The sequence below is a fragment of the Apodemus sylvaticus genome, chromosome 10, assembly GCF_947179515.1.
Source record: "Apodemus sylvaticus chromosome 10, mApoSyl1.1, whole genome shotgun sequence".
Lineage (NCBI taxonomy): Eukaryota > Metazoa > Chordata > Mammalia > Rodentia > Muridae > Apodemus > Apodemus sylvaticus.
Genome location: NC_067481.1, coordinates 39,992,268 through 40,008,195, shown reverse-complemented (window position 1 = coordinate 40,008,195; position 15,928 = coordinate 39,992,268). Strand labels below are relative to the sequence as shown.

Sequence of the window (15,928 nt, the reverse complement as noted above, 5' to 3'; positions counted from 1 at the left end):
ACAGATCCCGGACAGCAAGGAAACAAGCAAGTTTCCTAAGATTGGACCAACATCTCCATCCCTATTTTCTTAGGTTTCCCAGAGACACATCATCCCAAAATCAGCAGGAAGTAGCTAACAACAACCCTATTCCTGCTTCACCATCACTCTTTCCTAGTTTCTCCCTTTTTAAATTAAATCAAAACAGAGGAATATTGGTATTCCTTCTGGGCTCTGCCCAGCAATTAATTACCTGGCAATAGCTAGGTAGGTCTGGCTTACTATAAAAGGGGTTGTTTGCCCCCTCCTCACTTTCTTATTCTCTCTGAATCTCTTCCCTTCCTGACCCCTTTTTCCTTCTCTCCCCATCCCATCCCCACCTCTCTCCATGTGTGCTCCTCCTCTCCTCTCCTCTCCTCTCCTCTCCTCTCCTCTCTTCCCTTCTTCCTCCTCTTCCTCTCTCTTCCTCTCCCTCCCCTTCTCTCCCTCTCCCTCCCCCCTCATTGAAAGGCTTAACTCAAGAACTTTGAAAAGGTCATGGAATACTTGCTTCTCCCAGAAGGGCAAGTGTTCCCCTTCCCAGAAGAGAGAGGCTAAATTACATTCCTTAGACCACAGGAAAGTTCCTATGACTACGAAAGGCCCAGAGTCCATTGGCCACCTACCTCATCCCCTAACAACCAATTCAACCAACTAGTTTAAAGGTAACACTGTTCTGCCAATCGCATTGTGCCTAATGGTGGCTGCCCTGAGGACTGTATAAAGGCCCGCACAGCCCTACACATATGGTCGTTCTCTCTCCATGTGCAGGGCGACCCCAGCATGCTGGATATTAATAAAAATCCTCTTGCTTTTTGCATCAATTTCCATCTCCATGTAGTCCACTCAGGGGGTCTCTTCAGTAAGTTAAGACTCCCCCGAGTCTTACAGGGTGTGTGTGTGTGTGTGTGTGTGCATGTGCACACACCTTTCTCTGCCTCTACTCCCTTCTCAACTGCCCTTTCCATACCCTAAATAAAATCTATTCTACACTATACCCATTGTACAGCTGGTACCTCAGGGGGAATGGATGCCTCAGCACAGGCCTGCAGAGGCACCTCCCCCACCTCACCATACCTGGCTCTATCAAACTATCTCCTTGGCTTCTTTCTTTCTTTCTTTCTTTCTTTCTTTCTTTCTTTCTTTCTTTCTTTCTTTCTTTCTTTCCTTCTTTCTTTCTTTCTTTGTCTTTCTTTCATCTTTCTTTCTTTTCCTTCTTTTCCTCCTCCTCCTTCTGTTCTTCCTCCTCCTCCTCTTTCTTCCTCTTTTTCTTTAAAACACAATACCCCTCTCACCTTACCATACCTTGCTGCATAAACATATCTTGTCTTTTTATAAAACATAGCATTAATTTTTTTAATTCTATTATGCACTAACATAACCCAGAGGCTTGTGAAAACACAGTTTGATGGGCCTCCTGCTTGGGAAAAGGATGGAGCTTGTATTTCTAGTTCCTAAGTGAAAACTCACCCAGCTGTCTCCAAGGACCCTTTTGAGAACTACCATTGTCTTCTGGATCTGCTTTGGGCTCTTTTTGTTCTATTCAGATGATAATCACAGTGTATTATCAGATGATAATACTCAAGTGGAGCTCCTTCTGTCAGCAAAGTTCAGCCTGGTCTTTGAATGCAAGGACCGACACTGCTTAGAGTTGATGCTTATAGTCCCCTTTGGTGGCTGCACCTTCTCAGTCCTCTGCTAGCATGGCTCTTACTCTTCTGTAGTCTCTGTTTTCTGAGGACTTCCTCAGTTCTCTGTAGTCTCTCAATTTTCTCAACTTCTGCCATTTTAAAAGACTCATCTTGAATATACTGATTCAAGACACTCCGAAGCTCTTTGACACGCTCCTAACTGCTAGGGGAGCCTAGGACTGGCAGCTCTCCACTTGTCTGTGCTTTGTATTCCTAACTCAGTCCACTCTATTAGTGATAAAAGACCACAAGATACCAATATAACTCCTTGGGTGAGATTTTATTAGGATCTTAGTGGCAAAACATCTTGGGTCTCTTGGACTGACCTAAAGAAAGTATGAGAAGGGCTGTTTGTTTAACCAGCCACACAGATGGATAGTCTCCTGTCTGCTAACCACAAACTATTTTCTTAATTCCTTCCCCTGACCAGCTTGTAGACTTGTCTTGAGCCTGTCCACTCTAGTTGTCATGAACACACGATGCTCTCCTTTGTACTGAGGACATCTTAAAGATGATCGGGGAATTCAGAACAGCTATAGGCAGGGTTCCTGGTAGTTCAGACTCAGCATTCAGACAGGTCCTAGCCAAAGAGATAAAGAACAGATGGAGGGAAGTAATGAATGGATGAGTCAGAGACCATGGCTGGGCGAATCTTACATCTCTGACTGACTAGCAACCAGGATGTTTATTTATTTATATTAATTCACAAAAGAGTCAAACATATGATTTCAAAAGAAAAACAAACCATGCCATTTTGTTCCTGGACAAGTGTTACTGTTAGGGTTTGAAAATCACTGAAGGAAGACCCCAGACTCAAATAGTATTGCAAGAACAAAGAGTGTTTATTCTGCAGAAAAACCCAGCATGCTAGGGTCACCATCACTTCAGGATAGTGACCAGACAAAGACATTCAAGTCCTTTTTATAACAGACCTGCATAATTGCTTCTGACATAATGAACAGACCTCTAAAACCTAGAGTACATTCCAAGGGATTATAAAAGCCATTAACCAAAGGTCATAAAGAAGGAGCTAAACATATATAGCATAGGTGCAAGGACAGGAGATAAAATATTGTCTGGGTTTAGGTCTACACAAAGCTTCAAGGACAACTTAGTTATGGTTTTTAACTGTTTATAGACCTGTAAGCTAGTAACATATGATGAATGTTTAGCCAGTATCTAGGTCAGGGTTTCTATTCCTGCTCAAACATCATGACCAAGAAGCAAGTTGGGGAGGAAAGGGTTCATTCAGTTTACAGTTTCCACATTGCTGTTGATCACCAAAGGAAGTCAGGACTGGAACTCAAGCAGGTCAGGAAGCAGGAGCTGATGCAGAGGCCACGGAGGGATGTTTCTTACTGGCTTGCTTCTCCTGGCTTTCTCAGCTTGCTTACTTATAGAACCCAAGACTACCAGTCCAGAGATGGCATTACCCACAAGGATCCCTACCCCCTTAATCACTAATTGAGAAAATGCCTTACAGTTGGATCTCATGGAGGCATTTCCCCAACTGAAGTTCCTTTCTCTGTGATAACTCCACCTTGTTTCAAGTTGACAAAACCAGCCAGTACAGCCAGATAATTGTTCCTAGTGGATATGCATGTAGACATTCTCTGTTATAAACTGCTTATTCAATTTATTACCTGAATTTATGTGTAAACTCATAGTGAACGTTTTGCCATTTGATCACACACTCTGAAAGTCCTACAAGTGCTGAGAACAGAGAGCAGTGACAGGCCTCTCTCCCCTTTTCTTCCCTAAAGACTTCTGCTTAGAGCTGGGCAACCCCTGCTGAGATAGAACAAAGGCTACTTTACCACTTTACCTAGTCTCCTGCTGCTTTACTATGAGGTGCAAAACCAGAGACTGCAGCCCAGAGCAACCCAGACAGTCAGAACAGCTGCAGAAGCATAATGCCTTACACTTAGGGTAGGTAGCATGTGGTTTATGGCTTCATTTCTGAGTGGAGATGAAATGGGATCAAAAACAACAAAAAAAGGCCCTTCGTTACAAGTACAGAGAGAGTAGGTATTATCAATTTCAAATCATTTTAGACTGCGTAAGCATTTACTAAATATAACATTGTATTCTTCAGGGAAGTTTAGTGTTAAACAGATAGAACAATATATGAGTCAGTCTAGGTGAGTTCCCAAGCCTTTAACAATGCGCAGTTGTTGAAGTACAACTTGTGAGTTACCCTTAAGTTTCAAAGCTGTCCCAGGCTGCAGACTGACTTGTTCTATTCACTTGTTCTCTGTAAGACCTCACTGTAACTTATTATGAGCCAGTCTCCATGTGATTGGCAAGCTCTTATATTTCATTTATATACTGTTTTTATATCATGTATATCATCAAAGGTTGTTTTAGGCAAACTAACTTTGTTATTAAGGTCTTATTTTCTGGGGACCATGTCCTGTACACTACATATAGGAGGAAGCCTGTAATCTGATCAGTTGCCAAATCTCTTGTTTCTGAGTTCTTAGGGGCAAGTGTGCCAAGAGAACTCTAGGGCTGTCCAATATTTTTGTGCTTTTCATAATCTCCATGGAAAGGAAGAGTTCCAAGTAGGGCCAGATAAGGTTACTCCTTTAAGAGTAGATATAATTTTCTGGGGGGAAAGACATAAATGAACCATAATGTAAAATGTTCTCCACAAATGAAACATGTAGAGATCAGAAACCCAAGGTGAACGACAACACAATGGTGAAAACAGCATCCGGCTCAGCTTTGGGGACTGTATGTGTCAGACTGCTGTGCTGGCTTCTTGACTCTTGGCTGTGGCACAGTGCCATCTGAAGCTATTGGGCTACTGGAGGCAAACTGATACTTCGGGAACAATCTCGGGGCATCTGGAACAATGGTGACTGAAACAAAGACACCCACATAATGTTGCTCAAAGCTTGAGTGGGAGATTGTTTCCACAGTGGCCATGATATCTGTGACTGTTTTGACAGGTGGATTGAAGTTTCCTCTAGTTTGGGCAGAGAAACTCAGCTCAAAGGAAGAAAGGTTTATTTTGGCTCATGGTTTCTGAAATTGGACAGGGTACTTTTGGCCGGATGGTGAGGCCTTATCATGGCAGAAGCATGTGGAGAAAAGCTGCCTTTTAGTGGAAACCAAGAAGTAGGTCTTACTTTTACCACAAAAATTGCATCCAACTCCCCAAACCCATTAAAGTATGACTTTATACAATCCATGAGGTCAGAGCCCCCATGAACCAGTCACTTCCAAAAGGCTCCTCCTCTGAACCCTGCTGTACTGGGGACCAATCCTTTGATGCATAAGCTTTCAGGGGATGTATGGCATGGTGACATACTCCTTTAATCTCAACATTCAGGAGGCAAAGGCATGAAGACCTCTGAGTTTCAGACCAGACAAGGCTACATAATGAGACTGTATCTCAAAACAAAACAAAACAAAACAAAACAAACAAACAAACAAACAAAAAAACAGTATCAAATGGTCAAGGCATAAAAAATAACAGTGAGTTCAGAGTAATCCTCAAAACTTTTCCTAAGGCTTTATTTATGGTATGCATGATTAATACTCTATTGGATAATATAATTATTTAAATGGTGACTTTTTCTAGTGAAGGCACATTATGAGTTGATTCACAAAATAGCCACCATTTTAGGGTTCCAGATCCACACTTCCAGTATGAAGTAGAGTTACTCCCTGGAAGTCACCCATTCACATCTCCCACCCCTTCCCACTACACTCCCAAATTCCATTTCATAGCATTCTATTCTTTGCTGTCATTCCTCTTAACCAATAATTCTGACTTTCCAGAAAAATAAAATAAAACTCAACACCAGTCACTTGTTAAAGGACATTATTTATTATTTCTCTGGTATAGACAAAGAATCCATTGTACATTTGTCAGTTCATGACTTTGTCATCATGTCTACATAGAAAAGCTGTCACCAAACACAGTGTGACCAATCAAGAGAGGGATGGGGTGGAGGAATGTGTCCTGAAGTCTTTCAGAATAAATAGTCACAAACATAAGTGCGACAATAAAATAAATTACAAAATTAAATAGTATTAAATCAATAGTATTAAATTAAATAAAATTCCAAGTGAAGAGTCCCTGGATGTGGCTACTTGGCAGCAAACAGCTTATAGGAGATGGAACTATGGAGGTGGCAGGGATGTTCTGGGGCTCAAACCCTGGCTCTACATGGGACGCATGAGGTTTGGGAGTTCCTCCCTGCCTCCAGGTCTCTCAGCCATTCAGTTCCAGGTCAGTGATGTATTCTTGGACCCAGGTCTCTTTGGGGTCAGCGCAGATCTGCCGGTTTCTCTTGGTCAGGAAACTACAGGGAGAGAGAGAGAGAGGGTCAAGAAACTAAAACATCATATGGGAGAGTCTGACTTCCTCTGTGGTTTCCCCATCACTCCCGTCCTCAGCGATGCTCCACAGAGCCTCTCTCACTGGCTCCCTTTAGATGATCCTGTGCTTCCCTTTTTGTGACTCCCCATTCCCCCTCTGTGACTGAGAAACCCTCTCTTATACTCTTCCACACCCCACCTTATCAGGAAAAGCAGAAGAACAAAACTTACATGACACCTGGCTGGGAGCAAAGGCTGCTGGTCTCAAAATAGTCAGTGATGAATTTGCGTTGAATCTGTCGGCTGTAGTAGAAGCAGCAGGCAGTCGGGGTGTCAGCTCCATCTGCAGGGGAAGGGACAGAACAAATTCAAGTCATCATTGAGCAGGACAGCTAATTCAACTTAAGAGGCAAGGAAGGCTGCCTTGCTTGGGGTGGGAGTTTGGAAGGCTAAGGCTCTGAAGGCATTTGGGCATTTGGGACCAGAAATGCCCCCATGTCTGTCTTTGTTTCTGTCTCTGTTCTATCTATATCTTCACTGTGTGTTTTTTCTCTTCCTCTTTATGTTGCCCTGTGTCTTTCGCACAGCTTTAATACCAGAAGTCAGCAAAAAAGACACCAGGGCATCACATAAGGCATCCCAGAGGCAGAGTTCCTTAGGAATCCTAGGGCTGTCATGTAGTAAGTACATGACAGCACTATCCTCACTGTGATTTCAAGGTCTGGGGCCTATAAAAAGTTAGACCCTTCTACACCATAGAGAGGAAAATAAAAGTCTCAAAGAGAAAGACCAGTTTCTTTTCTCTTGTAGACTCTGAAGCCACTGAAAAGACTGCTGTGGTCTGCCCTAGACCAGAGACTGGGGACACCTCCTGTAGCAGTGTGGACTCACATGGCGCTGAGAAGACTTGACTGCAGAGAGCCATGGTACAGAGAAGAACGGCAAAGGCAGCGATGGAGACCTTCATGATGCTGAGCTGGTGACAGAGGGTGCGCTTGTTAGCAGAGCAGAGAAAGGGCTGGCACTCGCTGCTGCTTGTATCCCGGTGTCTGAAGCCATGTGCCCCTTCTCTTATAGGTATCCCTGGCAGATGAGGAAATGGAATCAGGGGCTGCGGAGGGAAAATTTTAAGCACAGCAATGGTGTCATGTTGGATATTACACAACCCAGGGTTCCCAGTGACCACAGGGGCTCAGGATATCCAAGAATAGTATCTCTGAGATATAAGTCTCAGCTCTCAACTTGTGACCGGTTCTTACTTCATAGTTTCTCTTGTGAGCAGGAGGAGGTAGGACAATGTCTACCCAGGGTTATTCTTAGCTGGTCCCTTCTCATGAGAACCATACTGTGAATAAACACTCCAACCTCATTTTTTTTGCCATGGAACGGAAACTCTCATTAGTTCTCAGCTTCTCTAACCACATGGAAGAAGAAGGTAGGAGGGGCTGTGGAACGTGGCACAACAGCCCCTCCTACCACCACCACAAGGGACGGAGGGAGAGCATCCCCAGCTCCAGCAATGGGGAAGATGAGGTCACATTTAAGACATTTGTCCAATCATCAGCCACAGAGTGACTAGGCCACTGGGTTGAACATTAGTTGTGGATCACAAAGATACTTCAAGTGTGGGTGTTAACATGTGAGAAGCCTAAAAATATTTATGCCTATTAAGCTAGAAAAAGCCTTTCTAGGAAAGAGTTTTGTGGAAACAACCCAAATTTAAAGCCATGTTTAAATATTGAGACAGCTGGCCCAGTGTCATTGTAACTTTGAACTAAAGAAACAGAATCACTATGAAAGAATTATAAATCAAATTATAGTATATATATATATATTGTATTGCTTATTTATGAAGCTCTTAAAATTAATAAAATGACATAAATACACTCATAGCATAGGTGATAAAAATATCAGGAAACATTGTACAAGTTTTACAAAGTGAAGAATCCTACAAATATCTGGAAATATACACAGTTTTCCACACCAAACCCAGGCATTACAAATAAATAATACTGGAAAAATTTTTTAAATCACTTAAAAATAAAAGCTTTAAAGAATTATTAAAACCCTGTGTGATGGGCCTGTGAATGGTTAAATTATATTTTGAGATTTTTCTTATTTTATTTGATGAAATATTATCGTCCTGTCCACACACGTACTCATGAACTCACTTAGTTTAAAGCATTTTCAATACCACCAGTTTAAAAGTAATCAGTTATCAAATGTTTTACTTTTAACTTCTGAGACAAGGTCTCACTAGGTAGCCAAAATTAAGATCCTTCTGCTTCAGGCTCTGGAGTGTTAGGATTACAAGCATGTAGCATCATGTCTGCTTGTGAGTGTGCATGCATATGTGTATATGTGTGTGGTCTGTATGTATGTGAGTGTATGTATGGTCATGCGTGTGCAAGACTGATGTCAGGAATCATGTCCCCATTGATGTTCCATGCTACTTATTGAATCAGGATCTCTTAATCAAATCCAGAGCTTACTAACAATAGGGTCTGCCATATTATCCCCAATCTTTGCACTCCATGACTAGAATTAACAGGCAGGTTGTGATGATACAATGTTATGATTAAACAAATGTCTCATACATTCTACAAGACTGGAACTTTTGCTGGATCTCACACTCAGAATTAATAATGTACCTTGAGATCACTTAGGACTTAAGACTGCTATCCTACTGTGTACTCAGCCTGCTTATTTAACCTGCCTTTAGGAAAATAATGTAGCAATTAACAGTATTTACAGTGGGTTTCTCATGTGATCAACTTTTACAGCCTAAGCGAAGCATTGCCATAATCTTGTGTACTCTTCCATGCCCCTGGGCCCAGAACAATGCATCTTTACCATTTTCTGAAAGCAGCAAATACAGGGGTTAAAAGAATCTTTCTAAAATGAATACCCATTTATGGATATTGTCTGATATGCAACGATACTTGTAGTACAGTTTGTTGTCCAGGTCGGTTGGAGCCAGTAATTCAATCCAATCCTGTAAAGATTCCTATAATGTGTCTCTTTCCTTCCACAGGTGATGTTTTCTGTGCTGTTCAATAAATACAGAGCAAAGCCTGTGTTAGGGAGAGTCACACAACTGACATAGTCATATAACAATAACACAAGGGACAGGGGCATACAGACATAGATAGACAGACAGAGTCACATACAGACAGATATGGAGACAGATTCTCAAGACAGCCTTCAGGCAGACACAGATCAAGTCTCATGCAACAGGAGCAAGGACAAAACCAATAGACAAACTAACAGGGAAGGAGGAACTTAACCTTACACAAAGAACTGCTGGCAGCTAAGGAATGCTGGGAGTGGGGGATGGGGAATAATCTTCCTCAGGGAAGAGAGCTGAAGAGATCATCAAGTGGTTATCCAATATCAGAGGACAGAGGATACAAGGAGCCTGAAGTGGAGAAGTCAAATCTGGACTCAATCTTGGATAAGTGACTCAAAGCGGGGAAATGCCTTAATTTCTTTCCTCAATGCAATACTGATGCACTATTGATGACTTGGAGCCGATTACTAATGTGCTTAATCCATGCAGCAGAACACTAGCCTGCTGGCAGTTAGGGGATCTGGACTCTGGGCCTCATGCTTTCAGAGCAAGCACTGAACTATCTTTCTAGCCCTTGAAAAAAGTTTTTGGTAGATAGACTCAAGTTTTTGCCCAAACTGCTTGACTGATATTTTGCTTTGACAAGTGGTTGAGCTCTTTCTTTCGTTCTTTCTTTCTTTCTTTCTTTCTTTCTTTCTTTCTTTCTTTCTTTCTTTCTTTCTTTCTTTCTTTCTTTCTTTCTTTCTTTCTTTCTTTCTTCCTTCCTTCCTTCCTTCCTTCCTTCCTTCCTTCCTTCTTTCTTTCTTTCTTTCTTTTCTTTCTTTCTTTCTTTCTTTCTTTCTTTCTTTCTTTCTTTCTCTCTTTCTTTCTGTGTTTCTTTCTTTTGTAGCTTTTATCTGCAGATGCCACAGTCTACCAGGGACAGATGAAGTAAGTGACTAGGGACCATGGAACTTGGCAGGAAGTGCTATGGGAGGAAAAGCTCTGAGTTGGGAGGGAGGAATAACCTTCTGCAGAGGGACTCAGGGGGCCTTCATAGAAGGGATGCAATTTTGATAGGGTCTTAAAAGCACAAAGTTAAGGAAACTTCTCCTTTCAACAAAGATATTAGAGAAATCGACAACTCATATGACTGCAGAGTTATGGAGCTACACAGCTACTGCACCTAAGGCTCAGGAATCATTGGGTAAGAGGGGACAGAAAGGGTGTAAGAGCCGGAGAAACAGGAAGTCTGCTGTGATACTGTCTCCTAAAAATACCACAGAAACTACGCCACTGTAGTAGCGACAACATGGCTGCCTGAGTATGACCGGAACAAGGACAAAAGCCAATAGACAAGCTAACGGGGAAGGAGGAACTAAACCCTACACAAAGGCAGCAAAGAAATGCTAGGAGTGGGAAATGGAGACTAGTCTTATAGTCTTTCTCAGGGAAGAGAGCTAAAGAGATCATCAAGTGGTTATCCCATACTTAATGGTCAGCCCTAAAAACATACATACAAGTAACAAGTAACATTATATAGACTGACCAGATTGTATTTATGTATTTCAGAATACACACAAACTATCTACCTATCTATGTATCTATCTATGTATCTATGTATGTATCTATCCCTCTCTCTATATATCTCTCACACATATACACACACATACACTATGCACATGTGTATATATATATATATATATATATATATATATATATATGCAATGACAAAGAAAAAAGGGTCATGAGTTTGAGAGAGAAAGTGTAGAAGGAAGAAAAAGAAGGGGGAATTTATGTAATTATATTATAGTCTCAAAAAATTAAAAAGAATCACACAAGATCTGAATATATATGAACAGAGTGGTAGAGTATAACTTTGTGGGTTCAGTGGAATGACAGAATTTGAGGAACAGAGATGGTGAAACTTAGTTATGGTGGGTTGAACCAGTGAGGCTTTAAAATCTCTTCAGAGGAGTTGGAGTTCACAGGTTTGATCCAAGAAAACAGTGGAGGGCTTCAGGCATAAGTAAACCAAGGACACACTTGGGCAGTCTGTCCCTTCCAAGTGTCTACAGAGTCACATTTTTTTCAATTTTTATTTTATTATGATGATTATTATAACTGCATTGCATCTCATGCATGCACACATGTGTGTTCATGTGCATGTGAGTGTGCTGTGTGACATAGCATGGATGTGAAGGTCAGAGGACAGCATTCACCAGTTTCTTCTCTTCAGGGACTGAAGTCAGGTAGTCAGGTATTGTTATGCCCAGATCATGAAACCCAAAAGACCACCAGGACTAGAGTCTGATGCAATTTACATGAGGGTTTATTTGAGCTAGGGATGCAATTCTTCCCTGATGCAACAGGTTAGGTGAGTGACCACAAGGTCTGGGGTAAGGGGTTCTTAAAGAAAAAAATCCACAAGCAGGTGATCTCTACACACTCTGTACTACCAAGACAACACCAGATCCTCCCCTAGCCCCTTAAAGAAACACATGTAGCCTATCTCTCAAACCCATCTTCACGGACCAAGTGACATGGACTTTAAGAAGAGTTTCAATGTAATTGGGGTCTGTGCCATACCAGGAAACATTTTTCTAAACTGTATTGTGCTTAAATATGCATGAGATAGACTGCCCAGTGTCAGACTCTAGAGGTTTGAACCAACATGGCCTATTGAGTTGTGTTGAACCAGATTTTCTTCTTGCCTTATATGGACTGACACTCTGCTGGCTCCCACATACTGAGTTACATACATCCTTTCCACTAGTCCACCTCCCCAACTTCTCCTGTGCCCCCAGATCCCTCTAAAATTCATGGCTTCTTCTACAATTGTTTCTGATATATATATATATATATATATATATATATATATATATATATATATATATATATATATATATATCTCAACCTATTGAGTCCATTTAGCATTGCTTTTACATACAGGTATTTAGGCTGATCACTTGGATTTGAATAGCCTATTGGGAGTTCATCCCTGAAGAAATCTTATTGTCCCTCTCTCAGCAGCCTAGTTCTTACCTGTAACTTTTCTTCTAGGGGTGAGACCTTGTAAAATTTCCCCTATTCACACTGCCATGTGAACTGATGCTTCTAGAAGCATGTGTCCCAGTCCTCCATCTCTTACAGTCTTTAAAGCACACAGGCTCTGTTTCCATTCCTCTGAATGATTGATTGCTAATGCTGGTAGCAAGAGACACAAAGCTAAGGCAAGGTCAAGGGCAATGACGTCTTTGTCAGGACAGGGGCATCCATGTTTCTTTCTGTCTGCTAACAATTCTAAAGAAAAGCATCATAATCACTTGTCTCGTTGGAAACTACATTCCAGGAAAACCAGCAGTGGAGGCAGGAGAAACAGAAGTTCAAGGTCATCCTCAGTTAACTCATGAATTTGAGACTAGCCTTGGCTACATGACACCCTGTCACAGAAGCAAAACCACACACAGTCATCCTACAACATCTAGAAGGTGCCACTCTCAAAAGGAACTTATAAGGCCACATGTCATTATCTATCTACTGCTTCTGTCTCCCAGTCATTAACCCACCACAATCTTCTCACTTCTTAGGAAGCCACATTCATACCTGTGATTCAGTTTCTGAGGGCTGGATTCTAAGAGCTGGGGAAGGTAGAGGGGGAAATGAAAGCCGCCGTGTCATCACTTTTCTGGCAATGGACACTTCCTCCTTCCAGACTTACGGCCTTCACTGCAGTGGGTCACCAGTCATCTCCGTAAAAGTTTGTTTTAAAATTTAAATGATGCCTGTTCCATTTTAATCAAATTCAGCCCATGTCTAGTTGGTGGCTAGATAACCAAATCCTAGCACATGAGTCTAACTTGGTGGGTTTCCTGACCTAGTTTCTAATTTGTAGAATTTCGTTCTTTTAAAGGAAGGCAATTGATGGACTATGAGGTCCTTAATGTTTATAGAATTTTAAGACTTTCTGCATCAATTCCCAAACCAGGAAATAGCCCTTCATCACGAGTTTTCACTTGGATTGGAAAGATAACTTGCTTACACACATAGTACGTGCTTAACACACACATACCACATGGGTCAAGGAAGGTTGAGTTGGAAGACGTCAGAAACGTTCTAAGTGACTGATTGATGTTTCCAGGAAAAATGGCTTGCTTGGGTCACACATGACGGTCATACATGTGTCAGCAACACACCTATCCATCTGTGTTATTTTCCATTGCATCTCCAACAAAGCTACAAGGCCTGGCAGGAAGTGAGGCAAGTGAACAAATCACAGATTTGATAAAGATATCTTCTGCATTATAACGCATCATTGAGCTGAAATATGCGTTGGGAGGGGAAGGATTACAAAAAGACCGTAGAGGCAAGATCTTCATCTTTAGGGGAAACACCAAGATCATTTAGGTAACCAGGACAGAAAGTAGCACAATGGAGAGTGCAGAGGGGCTTAATCTATGTCCTAGATTTCCAGTTCATTCCAGCCTTCTCAAGGCCCCACCACAGTCCAGGAGAGTATCCCTCCTATGGATCCAGGGAGTTCTGGGGCAATTCATCTTCCTTGTCATTGCCTCTGACTGCTCCACTACCTCTCTCACTTCTCATGCTTCCCACAATCCATTGCTTCCCACGCTTCCCACAATCCAACCCTACCTATTGTTTTCTTTCCAGTGTCCCCACTGAGGTTCTACTTCCCTGGATACCAGTCTTAGCTCTTGTTTGACATTAGCAGTCCCAGGAGTGGACTAATTAATGATAACACTTTTGTTAAGTCTACTTCTGGCCTTCCATAGGTTGTAGTAGGCCAGACTCCATCACTCAAAGACAGAAACAGCATCCTGGAGCCAGGCCCCTTTCTCACATTCAGGAGACAAGGACTCACTGATGCCATCTGTTCCCCTTACAGTGAGCCCTTCATTTCCTGCATGCATTCTTACCATTTCCTCTCTGTGTGTATATGCATACACATGATTATCCACAGTAGATTAGATTGTATATTATATATGTTGATACTAGACTACATCTACCTCCTGAATCCTGGATCATCTATCCCAGGAAAACATCCTATCCTTTCAAGATTACAAACCAGAAGCCAGGAAGTCACACCCTCTGCTCCCACAACTTCCTGTATCTATTCAGTCACCTACACTAGTCTATACTGAGAATTAAAACTGAGGGGCTGTGGCAGTGGGCAACAGGTGGAGGGGACAGTGGTGGCAATGGTGGAGGTGTGATGGGGCAGGGGGAGTGCAATTGCTGGAGAGATGACTCAGCTGTTAAGGAAGAACTCTTGCAGAAGATCTGCATTCATTTCCCAGCACCCATGTTGGGCAGCTCACAACCACCTGTATGTACTTCAGCTCCAGAGGTATCAGATGCCTCTGGCTTTTGTGAGCACCTGCTATCAGGTGCACACACACACACACACACACACACACACACACACACACACACACGATTAAAAATAGATCTTTTAGAAGTGGGGGGGGTGGGGGGGAATGAAAGCAACTCAAATAATTTATCTTAAAAAAAATAGTCAGGGCTCTGCAGTTGCTTGCTACCCATGAATGCTGCTGAGGCCAGCCCTTTGGCTATTCAGCAGGGTCATAAGCAGCAAATTAGAAGCAAGGTTTCTTTCCAGTTTTGCCAAAGAGATCTTACTAAAGCCCCAGACAGTCTCTTCTTCCTCAGATGTTCTTAAACTCCACTTCATTGTTTCCTGTGACATGGAAACTTCCCTGTGACTTGGCCCCTGCCTGCCTATCTGGCTTTGAACCCTGTTCTTTACACTTGTTGACCACTTGTTGTGATGGGCACCAGCTTGGCAGGGCAAAGCATCTCCTTTCTGAAAAACACAGGGCAGAGTGAAATACCATGGGCATAGGCCTGTCCCATGGCAGCCATGGGCATCCATATTTAGGACAAATAAAGAAAATGTCTATTTTTTGATATACATAAATGTTACTATTTTTTAAAAGTTATTTATTTACATTATGTATATGAGTGGTTTATTTGCATGTCCATCTCCATACCAGAAAAGAAAATTGGATCCTATACAATTGTAAGCTGTCATGTGGGTGCTGGGAATTGAACCCTTGGCCTCTGGAAGAGCAAGCAGTGCTCTTAATCACTGAGGCATCTCCTCCCTAGCCCCCTAATTTTACTACTTACTAAAGATGGAAAGAATCACATAATTTTGTCATTTTTATATAGAGATTAAACTTTGGCTAAATATTGGTTACTGGAGAGTATGCAGTACCTTTGGATACTTGAGGACATCTTTAAATGTAGATTTTTTTTTCTTGACTCCCATTCCCTACTGTCCCCTTCCATCCCCTCCTGTCCCCAAACTTCCCCTGCTGTTCCCCCTTCTGCTTTAACATCACATATGCCCATTTGCTGCCCCCATATCTCTTTGAAAACTGCCCCTAAAATTACCATATTTTCTAAGACTAAAAAAAAAAAGAGAAGTTCAAGGATTCTAGTGCCCCAAATCACATGAACCGAGAACTGTGGTATACTGACAGATGTGGCCGTTAAGCTTTTGACAGAAATTTATAATGAAGTGAGTTTCCTTTTCTGATGAACTCATCCTGGAGCCAGGCTTCCTTAGTTTCATTTCCCAATCTGTGGTGTGTCAGCTATGTGGTTTTCTGCTGTTTATTCACCTCTCTTTTGAATTTTGTGAGTAACAGGGACTAACAATGATACCTACTTCCGAGGACCACAGAGAGAATGAAATACACTAATACTTAGGCTATTGCTGGCTCATGGTAAGTGCTGTGTTAAGTGCTAACCACAATTACTATCATTTACATTTTTGTAAGTCTCCTTTTTT

The 15,928-nt window shown here is 41.9% G+C and overlaps 1 protein-coding gene across 1 annotated transcript; it reads right to left on the bottom strand.

Annotated features, from left to right (window-relative positions):
- Positions 1 to 5,540: 5,540 nt before the first annotated feature.
- On the bottom strand, positions 5,541 to 7,182 carry LOC127693993 (C-C motif chemokine 3-like). Its single transcript, XM_052195330.1, has 3 exons — positions 6,933 to 7,182; positions 6,273 to 6,384; positions 5,541 to 6,025 (listed from the first exon to the last, which is right to left on the bottom strand). Exons 1-3 carry the CDS (start codon positions 7,006 to 7,008, stop codon positions 5,935 to 5,937), a joined length of 279 nt encoding a protein of 92 aa, XP_052051290.1. The 5' UTR covers positions 7,009 to 7,182; the 3' UTR covers positions 5,541 to 5,934.
- Positions 7,183 to 15,928: the final 8,746 nt, after the last annotated feature.